Source organism: Rhagoletis zephyria, unplaced genomic scaffold (genome assembly GCF_001687245.7).
Source record: "Rhagoletis zephyria isolate East Lansing unplaced genomic scaffold, Rhagoletis_zephyria_1.1 Rzeph_scaffold_01910, whole genome shotgun sequence".
Lineage (NCBI taxonomy): Eukaryota > Metazoa > Arthropoda > Insecta > Diptera > Tephritidae > Rhagoletis > Rhagoletis zephyria.
Genome location: NW_016158994.1, coordinates 75,205 through 90,221, shown reverse-complemented (window position 1 = coordinate 90,221; position 15,017 = coordinate 75,205). Strand labels below are relative to the sequence as shown.

At 37.7% G+C, this 15,017-nt stretch overlaps 1 protein-coding gene across 4 annotated transcripts in view; it reads right to left on the bottom strand.

Annotated features, from left to right (window-relative positions):
- Nucleotides 1-1,644: 1,644 nt before the first annotated feature.
- Nucleotides 1,645-15,017, bottom strand: part of LOC108365562 (uncharacterized) — a 57,609-nt gene continuing 44,236 nt past the window's right edge. For all 4 annotated transcript variants that reach the window (XM_017619612.1, XM_017619613.1, XM_017619615.1 and 1 more), the window contains exon 3: nucleotides 1,645-1,849. In XM_017619612.1, coding sequence (XP_017475101.1) covers nucleotides 1,668-1,849 — 182 coding nt within the window. In that variant the 3' untranslated portion in view covers nucleotides 1,645-1,667. The remainder of the gene's footprint in view (nucleotides 1,850-15,017) is intronic.

Sequence of the window (15,017 nt, the reverse complement as noted above, 5' to 3'; positions counted from 1 at the left end):
GATCGAGTAAATTGTTCAGACTGGTGGCGCGCGCATATTATCGAGACAGTGACGCTCCTTTTCCATGGATTCGCGAAAGGCGAGGCTGAGGTAGCGGCAACGCAACTTTGAAACAATGCCTGGTCCATAGCTGAGATCCTCGCCTGGGTCGAAGTTCACCTCCACCTCCTCTGATTGGCTGGGTGGGCGTGCACGCCCGCCCGTCAGCGCCATTGGACGTGCGCACGTCCCGCCACCACCGACACCACCAGCTCCTCCGGTACCAATCATCTGTTGGATGTGCTGCTGTTGGTGGTGATTGTGATGTGCGCGATGCGGATGATTGCCACTCGGCTGTGTAGTCTTCATCTCCTGCACGGCGACCATTTTCTTTTTGATGGCGCTTGCCGTGGGTGCCACAAACGACTTTGTTGGCGAGTAAGTGCCCGGCAAACCAGTGTAGCCCGAACCAGTTTCACTGCCGCCTGCGGATTCCGGCGCATGCGATGTGTACGATGATGATTTGTATTTCAGATAACGCGCCGTAATATTCGATTGCGTTGCAGCACTCGTTTGTGCGCCAGCCTGTTGCAACTGTTGGTTCTTTATGAACTGATTGTTGTGAAGTTTTGAAAATATTTTGCCGCTGCTGCTGTACTACTGGTCAGCGGTGGAGTCACGTAATTGGATGGCGAGTACGTGCTGGATGTGGCGCTGTAAGGGGTGATTGCTGCTAATAGCCGTGTGCTGCAGTATTTTCTTGTGTTTGCACTTTCTTTGCAGTAGATATATAACTACTATTATTCCCGGCCGCCGATGACGCGCCGCGTTGTTCCGTGTACGTCCACTCGCGCTCGTTCTTCGAATGAAACTGTTGCGATAGCTGTGACTGAGTCGCTTGTGCGGCGACCAATGTTGGCGATAAAGGCGTCGACGCTGCCACTGCCACTGCGCTCATGTTCGCTCTAGTTGGTGAGCCAGCCTGTATTGTGGATGGTATTTGCCTGCTTGTCACTGCATACGTTCCACCACTCTCTGCTGACACTGCCGCTTTGAGTGCTGTAGTTTCATTTTCCGTACATTCTTCGCCATCACCATCACCACCGCCGTAGCCCCTGCCGGCTGTGTCGGCAACAGCGCGGTGGTGGTAGTGTTGTTACCTTCGATGGTTATTCCACCACCACCAGCTGTGCTCTGCCGCTTCTCGCTCACCACTTCAGCTGCCGCTGCGGTCACAGTTTTACCTGTTAAACGGGTTGTTGTGCCGCTCTTCTCGCCAGCAATAGTTTCTTTGGCTGCAGTTGAAGAAGCATTCTTTATCGGCGAGTATGCTGATCTTTGCTTTGGTATTGGCACCGCTGCCCCTGTTACTATTGTTTTTGTTGGCGACACAAATTCTCGGTGTGTAGTATCCCAATCTTGGCGATCACCGCCACTCTCTCGACGCTCTCTATTCTGCTGCTGCTGCGGCGTGTAATGACCCCCGACTAGAATTCTTTCAGATTTTTCTTTTGTCGGCGTGCTATTGTTGCTGCTTGTTGGTGAGTTGCGTTTGGCAGCGCATGGTGTTGGTGAAACAATTGTAGCTGCTCCAATTGCTGCTGCTGGTGCTGTGGGAGATGCTGGGGCCGTTGCCGTTGGCATTTTCATAATCAGACTCATTTGCTGTTGTTGCTCAGCGGCAGTGATTACCGTTGCATGCTTTTGTTGAATACAATGGAGTTGTTCTGCTCTTCTTGGTATTGGTATTGACTAGCTGTTAGTTTGCTTACTTTGGTTGTTGTTGTTACGGTTGCTACTTGAATTCCGGACTTAGAAGCGACCGCGGTTAAGTCTCTGCTTGGCGTTATTGTTGTTGGCGAAAAACCATCTGCAAGTAAAGAAAATATTGTAATTATATTGAACAAGTAAATAGAAAAGGGAATATTTAGTATTGTGAGTCACAGATACTCAAAATTTAAGTGGACGCAATGGAGACGAAATATTTTTAGAGATTTTATAACCGACAGTTTTTAATGATTTGCAGTTAAAAAAAAAGCCCCCTACGAGTGCGACGTCTATTAGGCTCAGGCTGACGTACAAGTTTCAAGTTCACATCTTAGACAGAGTCACAAGGGCAACATCGAATATATGACTACAGATCAGGGTTGTAGCTAAAGGTTTACAATTATGGCAGAATAACTGTTTAAGAGATTCCAGTGTACTAGGCCCCAGGTATAACCGTATTCGGGAAAATCAGGAAGTAGATGCAATGAATGAGTAGGTGCAATGAAAGAATATGAACGGACTTAAGAACCAGAGCACCGCTTTAACCTGGCCACGGCTCGATCAATGAAAAGCACGAAGCCCGGCACATTGAACTATTGGCTTATGTACGCTAGTTTTCAGAACCCGCTTTGCGACTCATGTTGGCCCAAGGACTTCAGGCCAATCAGTCCTCTTCGTTTCTACCAAAAACGTTGGAGAGGCTGGTTGACCTACACCGGAGCTCAGCATGCTTATTGTAAAGGAAGGTCGGTAGAAACCGCTCGACACACAATTGTGAGGTGGATAGAGGAAGCCTTCAATCACAAAGTTTTTGCCGTAGGAGCCTTCCTCGATATCGAGGGGGCTTTTGATAATGTCCTGACAGAGGCAATAGTTAAGTCGTTGGATAAGCTTCAGGTTGATGTCAGTCGGATTTGGCTCATCGAAAGCTGCTGAGTGACAGAATTGTCATGGTCATATGGGGCAGCGCTTGCTTGCATCGCACGGTGAACAGGCGCACCCTGAGGGGAGGTGTCCTCTCACCCTTGCTCTGGGGCGTCGTGGTGAACGATCTACTAGAGGAGCTAGAGAAACACGTCTGTCGGGTAATTGGGTACGCAGACGATGTTGCACTTATAGCTAAAGGTAAATACCTGAACACGTTTATGAAATGAACCAACGGTATCTTAACATAGCTACTAATTGGGCGGCCAAAAGTGGCTTGCCGTCAATCCCATAAGAAACTGGTCTTATTCACTAGAAAGTATAAAATCACCGACGCTTTTCTTCCCTCAGTTTGAGGTCAGCGCTTGTTCCTTGAAAGGGAGTTGTGGTGGTGACCAAACATCGCACAGGTTACTGCGCCACTGAAATGGATCCTAGGCGCTTCTCTCTGCCACTTTCCCTCAAGCGAGGATTGGGACGTCGACTTGACCGCAGGTTGGTGTGGGGTCTTCTGTCGAGAGCTTACCATCAGCACTAAGTTCAGGCTCCCGGACTTCTGCAGTCTATTCCAGGCGGAAGTGGCTACTATCAAGGAGGCGATGGATTCACTGCTCTGGAGGGCATAACAGTCAAGGAAGTGAGCATATATTCTGATAGCCAAGGGCTGAAAGATGAGAGTGAATCACCTCAACACTACCTTCTTAGGTGCCCAGAGTATGCGAGGCTAAGGTAAAGTATTTTGACTCTCACATCCTTAATAGCCCCGAGGAGCACTGGGGAATTGAAATTAACCGAATTCTAAATACATAATCGGCTCGGGGGTTTTGTCGATTAAGTATTGGGTGCCGTTAGAATGTGGTATCAACAATCTCCTAATTGTCTAAATGAGCCCCGGTTAGACGGGGCTTCCAACTAACCTACCTAACCTTAAATTTGTATATTATTTAGTTCTATTTATTTTTCCATATTTCTTCTATTTTTTTATATTAGGGCAATTCATCTAAAACAATCCGTAAACTTACTTAATTTTTTATGGAGCACCGGTTTATTTACAAGGTTTACGAGGTTACGAGACATTTACGCTTTTAGATGAATACCCATATTATTTCTATTTAAATTTTTCATATTATTTCTGTTTAATTTTCTTATATTTTTTCTTAACTTTTTATATTATTTTTTTATATTATTTCTATTTATTTTTTTATTATTTTTTACTCTTAACATAATTTTTTTTCTTTTATATTATCCTTATTTTTTATACTACATATGTCTTGCTTTTGTTTTTACTATTATTTTTATTAAATTTTTATGTGTTTAAATTTTTCCCTTTTTTAATTTACTTTTATACCATTTATTTACTTTTCTTATATTTATTTCATTTATTTTATTTTTTTTTCTATTGTGTACCTTAATTTAAAGTTTTCTCTTTTATTTTCAAGTTTTCTATTTTCTTTTTAGGTTTTTATTTTTAATGTGTGTTTACTTTATTTGTTATGTTTTACTTTATTCAGTTTTTTTAATTCCTTGTAAATAATTTTTTAGTAATGCGTTTTATTTTCTCATATTTTTTTATGCTTTTCAATTCCAATTTGTTTAAAACTTTTCCAGTGGCATTGCTACATTTGCCTCACTCACACTCTTGTATTCTTGCTCTCATATTTCACATACGAAATGACTCATTGTACCCAAACCGCTAACCAAACTAAATATACGCAAAACAAAAGTACAAAAAAAAAACATGATACAATATTCAGACAAAAAATTTGCATACTTTTTGTTTTTGTTTTTTTGCGACTTGTTGTCGATAATTATACACAATATATGTACATATGAACGAATATATTATATAAAACAATGTGTAAAAATATGCACGCGTGCATTTATGACTTGCTCGCATTTCGCGACATTTCAACCCCAATAGAAATTTTCAGTGAATTTCCTCATACCACCACCTACCTACCTACCGCCCTCCCATTTAGTCGATGATTGCAAGCAGAATTTTTGTTTACTCATTTTGAGCATATATAAATATTTTCAATATAATTCGCTAATTTTTTTTCATTAGAAACTTTACTATGTTAAAATTTTGCTTCATTTCAGTTAATTTTTTTTGGTTGTTTGAGGTAAAAATTACTAATCTTAAGGTTAGTTAATATATCACCTATTGAGCGAATTCCTTGTACGTAATCATTCAGCGGCCATGTCATTCGAATGGACACCGACGCTCCAGCTCTGAAAGTATTCAACTCGGAACCCGCTGGTGCCGCTGGAGAGGCAAGTAAAGCCTTGGCATTTCCGATTGGCGTCAGTGGGCACCGAAGAGAAACAACTTCTTTTAATTCGGACTAAATCGCTTAGACGGTTACAGTGCCAAATAAGAGGAAGAAGAATAATTCAAATCAAGCAGTAGTTAAGGCTCTTAGTCTGACTAAAATTCGCATTCAAGGAATTACATCAAGTTCGGTTTGAGCGCTAATCTGAAGGGAGATAAAGTTATGGTGATTCATGAAAGGAAATCGTCTACAGATTTTTGCGAAAAACAGCATTCTTTGCTTAACAATGAAGTAAATGAATAATTTTCGAGCCGGTTTAATAAGTTTCACACTTGAAATAGATATGTATTTATCATGATAAAAACATAGCAAGGTATAACCGTTCTCTCAATTTGTCGGCCATGATTTTTTTTTGAAGTTTGCCAACATTTTAAAATCATATAAAAGTGAAAATAAAAAATTGAAATTGTTCGAAATTGTTGTTGCTTGAGATTGAAAATGAAAATGTGTGTGTGAGTTTGTGAGTAAATTTAAAAATTAAATTGTTTGGAAACGTCAAGAATCTTAAAAGTGACTCTCAGCGGTTCTACCTTACTATATTTTTATCATGGTATTTATAATCATATGTACATGTGTATGTGTGTATGTGCACTTTTAAGAGAATAAAACTTAGTAAAAAAAAATTGTATACCCAATGGGGTGGTCCAAAAACAGTAAAGTCGAAATTGTAATGCTCTCACCCCCTAGGATTGTTCTATATCGAAAAAAGTATACCCCTATTTCTTATTTTGAAATCAAAAAATATTTAGAGGTCGCTCAAAGCGCTCAAAGTTTTCCATGTACATATTTTTATATGGGAAAAACAACTTTTCGCAGAAATGGTATAGAATTCTTGAAAATCAATATTTTTCTATCGGAAGCTCTGGTTCTCTTCAGGAGACTTTCAATAATAATACCCAATTGTTTATTTAACCATTTTTTAATACTTTTAATACAATTGGTTATTATTATTGTGAATCCCCTGCAGATAAACAGGGTTTTCCGTTAGAAAAATATTGATTTTTAAGAATTCTATACCATTTCTACGAAGTTATTTTTTCCCCATATAAAATACATGGTAAACGTTGGGCGCTTTGAGCAACCTCTAAATATTTTTTGATTTCAAAATAAAATATAAGGGTACACTTTTTTCGGTATAGAACAATCCGAAGGGGGTGAGAGCATATAAATTCCGACTTTACTTTTTCACATGCATTTTTGGACCACCCCAATGCCCACACATGACTTTGCATTGAAATGTGTATGGAATGTATTGCCACAATTGTTTTCTATGTCATTCTAGCTTAAGCTAATGTTGATGATATCGATTTTTCCTGTGGTTTCTTTGGGTTTCATGTATTCTCGTATTTCGTTATTATCTTTTCAATGTTCTTTGCAGAATTTATTGCATTGCTTAGCTGGTTTCGAAATCAGGCAAAACAGGCATACTATTTATGAAAATAAAAACAAAACAGCAAAAATTCTACCAGCAGTATGAACAAAAACCAAGACTAATTAAAAAATAACAATAACAAAAAATATGTAGAGCAACAACAAGCGATGAAATGCTGATAATGGCATGAGTTTGTCAAAGAGGTAAATAGTAGAACGTCGTTCTAAAATAAACGTAAGCACAAACATACAAACGTCCATACAAACATACGTACAAACAATATGTATTAACACAATTGGTTGTTATTTAGTTAAGGAACCCACCTGCAAAATTGGTATGGAAGTCGCCTTATGAAAGCGTTAAAGAAATGGGCATCAGAAGACTGATGATTTTGCCCCACCAAATTAATATGTAAAATGAAAAGATATAAATAATACGTGAAATTTGTTCTTCGATAATTCAAAAAAGAAACAATAAGTTACTAAAAAGAGCAAAAGGTATCAATTATAGTTTACATCGCGAAACACTGATTTAGAACAGTAATGGCACCGCCTTGCCCGCGCGCAGAGCTTTTTAAGCTTTCTTTGCATTTAATATGGGCTGGCAAAAGTTTTCTCTTCCCGTAACTGATTTAAATGTACTACATACATATTTACATTATACATTATAGAGCCTTGACAACCTAAAACATAGCCATAAAGGCGGCTATGGAGATCCTGTAAATTACATCCAGGGTGCACTCGGGATATATTCGATGTAGCAGGTACATATTTTAAAGCTCTTGAATGAGAATGCAGGTGTCACGTTTGAAGAAGAAGAACCTAGACCAATATTTAAAAGGGAAGCTCACTCTCTTAACTGACTAAACTCGACAAACACGCGGAGAGCATAGCATGAAAAGAACAAAAAACAAGGGCTTTGAAGCGGTGCATACATACATATATCGGCTGAGCTGTTAAAAGCCGGCTGGAATCTCAGTGTAGTTCGCCCAATCCACAATTACCGGCAGATAACCCAGCTTGATAATAGTAATACTTTTTTTAAGCGTCCGACTGAGCTTCCCCTCCAATTTGTGGCGTGCGTCTTGAGGTTGTTGCGCAAATGGAGTGACCTTTTTAATGGAGTATCTTTTTCATGGCAGAAGTATACTCAGAGGTTTACCATTGCCTGTCGAGGAGCGGCCGCTGTTAGAAAACTTGTACTAATTTAGATATTACCCGAACGACGACATACAAAAATGCCGCTTAGCCGCTCAGTGCGTGGCCACTTCAATAGTATTTCATATGTTTTAGTTTTAAGCCGCTCAGCCGCTCGCCGCTTTGCCGCTCATTGCGTGCCCTTGGCCTTAGAATTGCATATAAGGTACTATGAACTATACTGTTTGAAATACTGAAGCCCTTCATGAACATTGGACTACATTAGTGCTGCCGCCAGTCTGGAAAAAACCACCACTATCCTATTTTCACAATGTGATAAATGCTCTCAAAGATTCTTAATAAAAAGGTCCACAAAGTCCATATCCTCATAGGTTTCCAAGTCGTTTTTGACAACACGAAGGGTAGTCTAATAATCAACACCGCGAGACATCTCTAGGCGAAAAAAGTCACTCTATACAAATTTCTCAATATGGGACTTTTATGTGGCGCTGGATGTGGACCATGGCGAACAAAGATGAGATGACTTTGGGGAGTTTTCGGGGGAACGATTACTTTGAATTGCTGCCCGATGAAAAGGTGCTTCGACTCGGGAACACTGGTAGAACCAAGTGTAGAGGCGTTTGTCTGCAGATGAATCGGTTTATATTTAGCGTGACACGTCTTGTCTCATATCGACAAAAGGCCTATAGTACCAAAAAGGAAGAAGGACCCAGTAATTGTTCATTTTCTTCCATATAAAACAGTCGAATATATGTACATTCTTTGTATGGAAGAAAATGAGTGACACCGCCAACAAAAAAAAAAAATTGCCAAAAATCAACGGTATTTTGTAGCCATATGAAATTCGCACTTTATCATACTAAAATTGCAGGGGCTATAAAACTGCATACGAAAAACTTTAACAAAAATATAAAAAAAATGTTTAAAATATTGGTGAAAATTTGCTGATTTTTTGTAATTTTTGCACAAAGTTTGAAATGTGGATTTGTATAGTATTTGACCTATATTTTTATAAGAAAATAATTTAAATTAAATAATATGAAAATAAATAGTCAAAATTTGTTAATATGTGGCGGTCTTAAAATTGTTCAACTGAGCGTAATTGCGTATCGTGCGTCAAAGTGACAGTAACTGACTTCGAAACGCGACAATATAAACATATAGAAATACAGTTGTACGTATGTACATATGCTTATGAATACCAACCCACAGAAGCTGATTCATATTTCTGCTATTTTTACATTACAAATATTCATAATTTATTTCATTGCTCTTCAATCAACCTTTTAACAAGTTGCTTTTGTGTCGCTCGAACCAATAAAGGGGCAGCAAACAACGCGACGGCAGCCACCAGAGTGTAGTAGTTTACTAATCAACCCTGTACGAGAGGACAGCTGTTTGACTTGACTAGCCGCGGTGAAGACGTATATATTCCACAATCCAATAACATAACAATAGCTAAACGCCGATCCGGATACCAGATACTAGCCACTAACTATTGTATGGGGTGGTGAAATATGCCAAATTGAAAAACAAAATACGAGCGAACTGCGTACATCTATGGGGTGTATAAACCTTTAAAAAATAACACAAATGTAGAGCCCGTATGCGTGTGGATGGTATTCGCTGTGCACTGTAGTGTGACAGGTCAGTGTCATCATCAATTGCTATGAATTAAAGCGGCACAAAAAAACTCAACATATTTGTGCTGGTCTTTTGTATGGTGACATTAAAATATGTGCGCGGAATGGAATGGAAGGCGGGCAGACATATGCATGTTTACAGCTGTCTAAAAGCTATTGATCGCTCATAATTGGCACTTTAATTTATAAAAGCGTATTTTAATGCATATAAAAAGCTGTGTTTACAACGCTGTCCACACTGGTTTATATTTCGAAATTTCGATTTCAGACTTTTCGTACGCAAACAGCTGTTTTGGTTTTTAAAAATCAGCAGCTAATAGTTACAAGCTGTTTATTATAACCTTGAATGAAAGTGACCTTCGAACAACACAAATTTTAATCAATAAACGTGGGATTGCAAAGCAAACTTGGAGATAATCAAAACTTTGATTGCCAACTGTCAGCAATGAAAATGTAAGCAAATATTGCAGTTAATCTCAATGTCTTATTGAAGTTAATAGATATGTATTTCCACCAAAACATTGAANTGCAATGAAAATGTAAGCAAATATTGCAGTAAATCAATGTCTTATTGAAGTTAATAGATATGTATTTCCACCAAAACATTGAAATCTATACATATACTTATTTCTAAAAAGTATTTTTCTGTTACCAAACTATATCTCCTTTACTATTTTAGCAAATTTAATGAATGATATCTCATTTTGAATCCGAAAAATAGTCACGTTGCTCAAATTTAGTTATTTATTAAAAAAAGGGATTTTAAAGGCTGAGTGCACTGTATCCGGCAAATAAAGCGCCATATCTTCCATAATACTCCATCAAATTTAATGATTGAAACACCATTTTGAAGAACAGCTTCACTGGTCGAGGTAAAAAAAAAAACTTTTTAATAGGAGTTGCCATTCGCTTAAAAGCTTAGTGACTTATATATAGGTATATCGAGTAAAATATTGCAACGCATTTAGGGAATGAAAGGCATTTAAATGCACTCTTAACCAGAATTAATAATTTTTAATAGGGTTGCCAAATATTTAAAAATTTAAAACTCTCTATGGCATAGCTCTAGAATGTCTTTTTTGTTGTGTTTGTCACAAATTGAAAAAATTTTCCGCATAGGAAATCCAGGATAAGTTGATTTTCCATAGATTTTGTAAAAGAAATTTTGTTTTTATTTCCTTAATTTTGATCGTAATACTACAATCGAAATGGTTGTCCGGATTCAAAATTGTATCAATGCTAAACAGTTATTAGATTAGGTTAGAGTGCGTTGTAAATTATTACTGGTTCCATTTACAATCGCCGGAGTTGAACAATTTATTATGGAATTTTGATTAAAGATAAAAAAAAGTCAGCCTTATTATGAGTTTTATTTTCCTCGAACCGGTTCACTTTTCACTTTTCGCTTCCGTGTATTCACTAAGGGCGAATGAAAAAATGTCGGGCGAATTTGTTTTCGGGTGAAGCTCACGATAAATAAGGCTGAATGAGAATATTCTTTTGGAAAATATGGTACGATTGCTTCGAAGACAGTTTGAATTCTTTGACGTTGTACTTTCGGTGTTCAGCTTTGAGTGCACGCATCACGAATTCATGCAGAACGAACTCAGGAGGACGCAGCTCATTAACATGTAAAACAAAAGCGGAAGTACCGTGAATGTCCAATTACTTCGACATGCCGCACCATTGAGTATATCGAACTTCTGTGTGTTACGATTGGTCCAGAAAATTGCATCGCTAACTTCACAATGAGTAAAACTTTCATTCGCAGACAACAAGATTGAGATCTGCAGGGGTAAAAAAGGAAAGTTACTACAGTTAAATCAACCATCAGAACCCCTTAGCTCATTGCTTTATAGCGATTTACCATAATAAGGACACATCTTGATGAATGGCCACAAATGCAATAATTAGACCTCTCTGAACTTGGCAGGACAACTTTTTCTCAAAGCAAAAATTCCTATCGCATAATTTGCCGTTAATTATCCGTGAAAAGAATAATTTTTCCGCGGACATATTTTAAAAAATATCGAGTGCCCTGCTAACTTCCGTGGAAGTTAGCAGGGCACCTTCTGAAAACCAATAAAGGAAACCAGCTAAACCCAAACTAACTATCTGATAATTTGCCGTAAATTATCCGTTGTTTATCCGTGAAAAGAATAATTTTGCCGCGGACATATTTCAAAAAATTTCGCGTGCCCTGCTAACTTCCGTGGAAGTTAGCAGGGCACCTTCTGAAAACCGATAAAGGAAACCAGCTAAACCCAAACTAACTATCTGATAATTTGCCGTAAATTACCCGTTGTTTATCCGTGAAAAGAATAATTTTGCCGCGGACATATTTTAAAAAATATCGAGTGCCCTGCTAACTTCCACGGAAGTTAGCAGGGCACGCGAAATTTTTTGAAATATGTCCGCGGCAAAATTATTCCTTTCACGGATAAACAACGGATAATTTACGGCAAATTATCAGATAGTTAGTTTGGGTTTAGCTGGTTTCCTTTATTGGTTTTCAGAAGGTGCCCTGCTAACTTCCACGGAAGTTAGCAGGGCACTCGATATTTTTTAAAATATGTCCGCGGCAAAATTATTCTTTTCACGGATAATTTACGGATAATTAACGGCAAATTATGCGATAGGAATTTTTGCTTTGAGAAAAAGTTGTCCTGCCAAGTTCAGAGAGGTATAATTAGGCAGTTCAGGTATTTCGTCTCAAATAAGTTTATGTATACTGGATTTATGTGGACCAACGATATTCACCCATTTCGAACTTGCCATACAATGCTATACAGATTCACCATCGCACCAGATTATTGTTCCAGACAGTGAATGAAGAGAAAAAAGTTTTTAAAATGTATTTCGATGGCAACTCTAATATGGAAATTGGTAAGCGTTGTGCGATTAACTGTGCTATGAAACGCTAGATCATTGGAAAATTGCAAGAACTTCGTCACGGACACAACGCTTTTGTTAGGTTATTTTAAATGACAATGAAGGCATATCTTCTGACGACCACAAAACCATATTAAGTGCAGACAAATGTGCCACTGGAAGTCTTTAAATGAATAGTTGATGAATGTGTGGTACCAAAATTTTCCAACAAAAAATTAATTTTGGGCGATACGAAGTTCGCCGGCTACGCTATTAAAAACATAATATAACTTAATGGCATTATTATTATTTTTTTTAAATTAGCACTCAATACAAAATTTGAATGTCTAAGTAAAAAAAAATCTTATCTTATGCAACTACGCTATCGCTGCACCAAAATATTTCATAATCAAAGGGGAGATAATAAATATTATAAGATAGTGTGAAAGCGGGTACTTTTATTACTTCTACCAGAAATATGAAAATGTATTTACATTGAGTTGCTATCGGTTTTTATCAATTCGTATTTTTATCACATTTCAAGTAATCAACTTTCATTCTAACGAATATTTTGATTGCACATACATACATACATATGTACATCGTCTTTATTCATTTTTCATTTTACGTTTTTCATTACTTCTTCAATTCCGCTCGTCCGTCAACGTCATAAAAAAGTGGCAAACTTTGCACTACGTAAATAAAAATTCGCTGAACAGATTGCCCTAATCAACTGTGAAAGTTCGTTGTACTTGGCATTGAAAAAATTGCGATTAATTTTTACAAAAGTAGTAATAAATTTACTACGGAAGTTAGGGGATTTCTCGTCAAGGTCCGTTTTCTCAAGTAGGTTTTAAAATGTATCTGCCCGCTAAACAAAAAGTTTGTTAAAAAAAATTTATTTAAAGGGCAGGTCAATTTTAAAACCTACATGAGAAAACGGCACTAAGGCTTCTTTTAATATTCTGATAACATAATTATTAAAAAATTGTTTTAAGTAGGAAATTTTAGAAAAAAATGGTAAAATAAACACTGATTTTAGCTTTGCGCTGAAATTTTTTTCTCTTTGCTTACTTTTTAATAAAGTATGTAATCGGGTTTATTCTCCCAAAGTCGTTTAATTATTTTTGCTCTTCCGTCTGCTTTAGTTTACGCAATCTTTACAAAGAATTAGAGACCGCACGGAGTATGCATTTAAAAAAGAAAAATTAAATTGGAAAATAAATATCAAAAATTTGTTTCTTTCATTTTTACGAAAAGATGGCAATTTATATATATTTTTTTGAACAAAAAGTAGCCAACAATGAGGCTATGAGGGCCAGAGTAGCCTAACTGATATTTCAATACAATTTGAGGTGCACCTTAAAGCTCGTCGGCGATTTCAAGCATCCGTTGTTGGTTACCCCAGCAACGAGTACATGTGTGAGTGTCGGGTTGAATGTCGGGTGCTTGAAGCTTGCCCGGCGACACTCAAGCATAAAGCGTCAACACCATTTGCAATAAAATTTCGTAGTGGGCGGACGTAAACATGTCTTCATCGGATGACGATTTTTTGCTACTTGCCACTAAAATCTTTATCTTCCGCGAACTTGCTCATTTTACATATCACAACAAACTAACACTTTAAAGGCTCTGTTATGCATACTTGGCATTGTATGCACTGCTATACCATTTTTACGTAGAAATCAAAAACCAACAGACTTTTACGTATGTAATGCTGTGCGTTGGGTAACCGCTTACACGCGAAGCTCATTTAACAGATTCCTTATGTGACAACTCTCAAGCAATGCCAAGTATGCATAACAGAGCCTTAATGCTTGTCAACGCTTTGCGCCACTATCAAACAGACCGCTTGTCAAGCGGTCGCGTTGATGGAAAAACAAACATTTTTGATTTTCCATCAACACGAGCCGACAACAAGTACGTGTGACACGACGATCTCCGATTGCCTCGGTTGCTGGGGTAACCAACAACGGATGCTTGAAATCGCCGACGAGCTTAAAATACATTAGATACTAGAATCGAAACGGTAATAGCGCGAGGCACGCCTTTTTAGTATTCTTTTACTAAAATATGCAGCATCACGTAGGTGCAATGAACTTTTTAGTAAATGACTGCGTTTATTTGTTATAGATCCTTCTTTCTCATATAAAAAAAATAAAAATTTTGTAGATAAGCTCCTCCGGCCCTCATGGCCTCAGTTGTCGCCTTTAAATTTTTAGGCATTCATAAAAAACAATTTAAGACTTAAATGTGGAAATTCCCGGAAAATCATGAAGAAATACAAACTTGTGATGTAGTATCCTTTAAATAATTTCGAATAGTCCCCAAAAAAGTTATTGAAGTACTGATAAAATTCGATAATACACCAAAAAATCTCAAAAATTCCTGATAGGTAACGAAAAACCTTACCCCGTTGTGCTGAAAGTTCCCGGAAATTTTGGAAAGGTCTCGAAAACACTAGAAGGTCTTGGAAACTTCCGAAAGGTTATGTTTTTTCATGAAGCTTCTAGCAAATTATGATGAAAACACAAAAAGTTACGAAAATTCACGTAAGATCTTTAAATAAACTCGAAAAGTCACAAAAACTCACGAGTCGTCCCGAGAGGTCTTTAAAAAAATTTCGATTGTCCCATAAGACTCCAAAGTTTTCACACACAAAAAACGAGAGTCCTGGGGGGCTACTCTGTATTGCGATGCGAAAGAGAAATGCGATGCGATAGGTAAATACGTCGTAAGAAACACGCGTGGCGATTGCCTATCGCATCGCATTTCTTTTTCGCATCGCATTACAGAGTAGCCCCCCTGTTCTACCTTAAATTTTCCGAAAAATCCAGCAAAACACAGAGAGTCACAGCGGCCGGAAAGCCCTTCGAAAATCTCGATAAGGGAAAAATTGTGAAAGGTTACGAAAAATAGCGAAGGGCCTCGAAAAAATTCTGAAAAAAAAACTGAAAAGGCGAAAAAAGTA